Raw genomic sequence first — 5,240 nt, 5'->3', positions numbered from 1 at the left:
ACTTGATCATATATGCATGAGTATTGGAAACCTTAAGTTTATTTAGTCACTCACAGTTCGTCAGGCTCTTAATGGTTTATACGCTTTCTCCAGCTCTTCTTGGCCTGATAAGATATAATTCCCGTTAAACTACTTAGAATTCTTAGTAAAATACCTCAATTAATTCATTTATTAAAGGAACATTCATCAACACAGACAACTTTACTAGCGAGATCCCCCCGAGCAAGGTCAGCGAGATCCTCTAGAGCGATACCAGCGAGATCCTCTAGAGCGAGATCAAACTTTTCTTGGAAAATTTTCATCCTAGCGATACTCACCTTACCAGCAATACTCAGCCCAATTCCTAGCGAGATTTTCTTCTAGAGCGAGATTGGCGAGATCTTCATCCCTATATCTCGTTATAACTCCCACGGTGAACTGGTTGTTTGTTCATCCCAAGTAGTTGTCTGCTTATGTACCAATTCTCTATTATAAATTTTAAAATTCATAACTCAAAATCCAGAGCTCTTTTCAAGAGACTTCCTTCTACAAATTTGCTAGAATTGAGTAACTTCCTTACCTTAAAATTTTAGCTAAAAATTCCTTGTAGTTTGGCCTGGAGCTTCCAATCTTCACCTCAGGCCCTGATTAATCCGAGGTTCTGCCTCTTCTACAAATTCTCCACTTTTGTTCTTCTCCTCTTGCAATCTTTCACTGACAAGGTAACATTAAAAACTAGATTCTCCCAGTTTTCAAATGGCACTGAATTCACTAAATTTGCTCTTGTCAATTGCCGAAACCATGCTTTTGAAGTTTCACTTCCTGTTTAATCTTTCTGCCGCATCCTGAGTTCAAAGAGTAGATTGCCACGTCACCTCACTCCTAGTGCCTCCAGCCAGACTAATGATTGAGTTTTTTTCATTTAATATATTTTCCTTCCCTTCTTTCATAATCCCTATAAACAAACATGAATTTCTACTTAATAAATATGTATTATAACATTCCTTTGGCTAAACATGCTTATCTAGGGAACCAGGGTTTACAGAAGGTCTACTTCAAACTTCAAAATGGGGAACCATCATACTTTTAAAGAACTTGTCTTCTAGGTCAAATCTTTTTCCTTAATTACAATTCTTCTATTTGTTCTTGATTTCGTTAATTTCCTGCATAACTATATGCTACTCTAATATGTTTTTCAATTTTCATAGAGAAATTATCAAAAATAGTCTCTCATCAAGTTTTCACTTTTCAAAACTGATATGCTTTTTGACAACTCAAAACTAATTTTTCTCGGTACATCTTGTTCGAGATCGACTACCAAAATTTATTTAAAAATATACATTTTTCTATCTTATCGATTGTTTTTGCTTCTGCCAAGTTTCTAACAAATTTTTTCAAATATTATATTATCACCAAAATTTATATAAAATCTTACCTAATTTTTCAAATCTTTCACCCAAAATCAAATTTTGCAAAAAAGAAAAAAAGAAATATAAAGAATCCCAGTTATCTCGAGCCAGATTAAAGCTTCTATATATTTGGATTTTCTTGATGAAATATCAAGTAGATTAATATCGAGACTATGTTTTCTCAAATCTTACCCAATTTTTCACAAAATTTGATCTTTTCTAAAATTTAAAAATCACAGTGAACCTGATATCCACTTGGAAAATCATAATTAGTAAATTCACTTGAAAATTTAGAAATTTGAAAATTCATATAATTGTGGAAAGCATAAATTAGGCTAAAGATTTCAAAAATTATGTAAAAATTTAATATATGATTTGATAAAGATAGTCAAATTGTTGGAAAAATTAGGTAAGATTTGGCATAATTTTTAGAAAGATTATTTAATATTTAAAAAAATGGGTAGAATCTCGGTATTAATATTGGCCGATATTTCACCAAGAAAACAAAATATAATCGCTAATGTATAAAAAGTTGATTTAAGTAAATCTTAGTGGTCTATCTCGGGATACATGTATCTAGAAAAACTATTGTAATGAATTTTCAAAAAAGATACTAATTTTGAAAACTGAAAAACTTAGGAAACTATTTTTGACAATTTTCCCTCTCCTATATACATATTATCATTAATATTTCACAATTCCTAATTAAAGAAATTTTGAACATCCTCTCTCACAGCTTTACCTTTTCAATTCTTTCAAAAACCCAAACTTAAACTATCCTTATAAATAACTTTTCTTTTGTAATTTTAAATTTTAAGTAATCGCTTAGAATGATATATTTTATTTGTTACCGATTAACTTTTAAATATTAAGGAAAAAAGATTTATTTTTTCAAATTATCAATATGGTATACTTTTTTTTTTTTTTTAATTTGATGCATTCCACTCGTGAAAATTAGAAAATAGATTTGATTAAGTGAGAAATAGATAGATATATAAAATAATCTTATTTTAAAGTATTAAATTGAAACTAAATATTCATGAAATCTCTTACAATGTTTGGAAAATCTAAAAGCTAATAGGCTATTGCTTTTAAAATAGACATGAAATTAACATGTTTCTAAAAGTGATTTTAACATATTTAATCAAATCTGTTTTACCAAATGTAAAAAATGTTAAAAAAATTTTGTGGTCAATTCCATCCGTGAAAGTAATCCCAAACGCACGCTAAGTGGGGTTAAATGCATGATTGATTGATTTGATTTAAGCCTAAGATTGAAATTAACAATTGAATGAGACTATCTAGCTTGAATTGGAAACCTTGGTAAGATTTTGTTTCAATCTTAACATGTTTTATCTTTCATTTACTTTTCTTATTTAGTCAATCTAAACTTCCCTTATTTTATTTATTTATTTTGTAAATTTACCTTAAAAGAATTCAGTTTAGCTTCTTATTATTCGACTTAATCCACTAATAAGTAATAAGTATATTGTTGCTCATGCAAGTATTTAGTTGTATATCAATTTTATAAATTTCATTTGATTAAGGGTCTCAACAACCATGCCCTCACCAAATACCGAATTCTTAACCAATTTCTTAAGAAAAAAAATTATTTATTTATTTTAGTTTTCTATAAACTTAGGCTTAATTAGATTTCAATAATATCCCAAAAAAGTAGAGAAAAAAAAAAGACAAAGTAATATTTTTTAGTACTAAATTTCAAATAAAAATCAAAATTACTAAGGCCCTATTTGGTAACCAATTTCAATTTTTGATTTTTTTTTAAAAAAATTAAACCTATTTTCTCTCATTTTCGTAGAATGGTTTGCAACTTTTTTAAGTACAATAGTTGGATTCTTAGCAAAAAAAAATTAAAAAAAAAAAAAAATTATTTAAAACAATTTTTTAGTCTTCAAAATTTGGCTTGGTTTCTAAAAAGATGACTAGATAGTAGATAACAAGTCAACAAATTTAAAGGTAGAAGAGATGTTTGTAGGCTTAATTTCCAAAAACTAAAAATAAAAAAACCAAATTGTTACCAAACAGGGCCTAAAAGTACTAAAAGTACTGTTTGATAATTATATACTACTTACCAATTATATAACTTAATTACAACTATTATTCTAACTTTGAGAAACTTTAATCTTTCATTTAATTACCATAATTAATCTTCCATATGCATTGTCATGTTATAAATTGGTCGAATTGAGCAATTGCGAGGACATTGGTTGAGTTTCGTATATATTGGGTTAAAAAAGAAAATTAATATAAGATATAGCATTTTAATTATAGGAAGCTAAAAAGAATATGAATGCTTTATTAATAAAATTTCATAATAAAGTAAAAAACCACCATAAAAAAATATTTAAACAATACAATGCAATTTTGGAAAAATGTCATGGATGAGCCAATGTGCCATGAACTTGTAAGTCTTTTGTGTCAAATGGACTCCATCCCAACTAATATGTTCATTAGGATTTGGGCAAACTTGTACTCCAGGTAGACCACACATTTGCATGAGGTTAAAGTTGTAATCTCCTCCAATCCCACAACATGATTTTTGCAAAGAACCTTCATCAAATCCTAGAAGCATTAAAAATTTGAGAAATGTTTTAATCTTTTGTATGTTAAGAAGATGATATAAGAGTAAGGAGAAAAAAATTACCTAGAACAAAAGCATGACGAATAATCCATAAAAATGCATTGTAATAGTCACCATATACGATAATAGTATGTGGATTCTCTTTTTTTAGTACTTCAATAGTTTGCTTGATTTGATCATTATGATAGCTTGCCAAACTATTCAAATCCTTTAAACAATGGAGTTCATCGTAAGCAGATGTGTCATTGGTTTGGAATCCAGTGAGATAGACGGGGAAGCATCCAATTGGAAAGTTTCCAGGAACAATAACTCGAGTAGCACCATAGCTTATAACTTTCTACAAATATTACAAACAAAAGAAACGTAAGTAAATAAACTTCTCATTCATATGAGTAACCAAAAAAAATATGATCTATTCTAGACAAAAATTTACCTCAACAGCAGTCTTTATGGTTTGAACAACATTTGGCACCATGTCTTTTGCCTCTTGTATAGTTTTGCCTTGAAATAGTGCGTAGTTATAGTCATTGCCACCGATCTCACCCACCAAGAACAATGCACTCCTTAATTTCTCATTGCAATCTACACAACATATAAATATGAAATTGTCAATATCAAAATGTAAAATGTAGAAAATACTAAAAAACAATGAGTGTATGTATAAAACTAAAGTACAAGGGTAATTAATTACCTCTTTGATTGTGACAAACAGAGTTGAAATGAGAGAACATCCAATCAAGTTGATGATCGAGAGAAGAGTTAGTCACTGGAGATAAAATTTTCTTCATAGAAAGATAATCAGAAGGCAAAGCTGTAGAACCGGCCACTGCAAAGTTGACTCCATGATTCATCAAAGCATCTTTATTCAAATAAGGACTCACCAAAGGAAGTCCAGCATTTAAAGCTACAGATAGATTTGACCATTAGATATTGTTACTATTAGATGTGAATTATCTTGGAGTTATAGAATGAATTAGTGAATGAAAAATTAGAATGTATAAGGTTAAAAATAATTGTTACCAAAGAAATCAAGCATCAGTAGACCGTTGGAGCATCGACCGGTGGGATTGTTGAAGAATGATTGACCATAAGGAAGATGAGAAAATGGAGTGTTAGGATTTTCGCGAATGAGATTTCCAGTGTCGGAGATTGAATCACCAAGTTGGTATATAGCGTCGAACATGCAAGCTTTCAGTGGATGAGCTTTGGATGAACCAAAAACAAGAAGAAGAAGAAAGAAAAGAGAGAGG

General features: G+C 29.5%; 1 protein-coding gene across 1 annotated transcript; it reads right to left on the bottom strand.

The window, feature by feature from the left end:
• Nucleotides 1–3,753: 3,753 nt before the first annotated feature.
• LOC150030514 (GDSL esterase/lipase At5g03980-like) lies at nt 3,754–5,230 on the bottom strand (the record flags this gene model as incomplete). Its single annotated transcript, XM_090309510.1, has 5 exons — nt 3,754–3,971; nt 4,054–4,327; nt 4,424–4,572; nt 4,682–4,894; nt 5,011–5,230. Coding segments are annotated over 5 exons (1,074 nt in total), but the record flags the coding sequence as incomplete, so codon positions are not given.
• Between the last annotated feature and the right edge of the window lie 10 nt (nt 5,231–5,240).

The sequence above is a fragment of the Benincasa hispida genome, unplaced genomic scaffold (genome assembly GCF_027475165.1).
Source record: "Benincasa hispida cultivar pf3 unplaced genomic scaffold, pf3_genome.v1.1 HicScf1848, whole genome shotgun sequence".
NCBI lineage: Eukaryota > Viridiplantae > Streptophyta > Magnoliopsida > Cucurbitales > Cucurbitaceae > Benincasa > Benincasa hispida.
The sequence above is the reverse complement of the archived record's forward strand: the minus strand, read 5'-3'. Positions and strand labels throughout refer to the sequence as shown.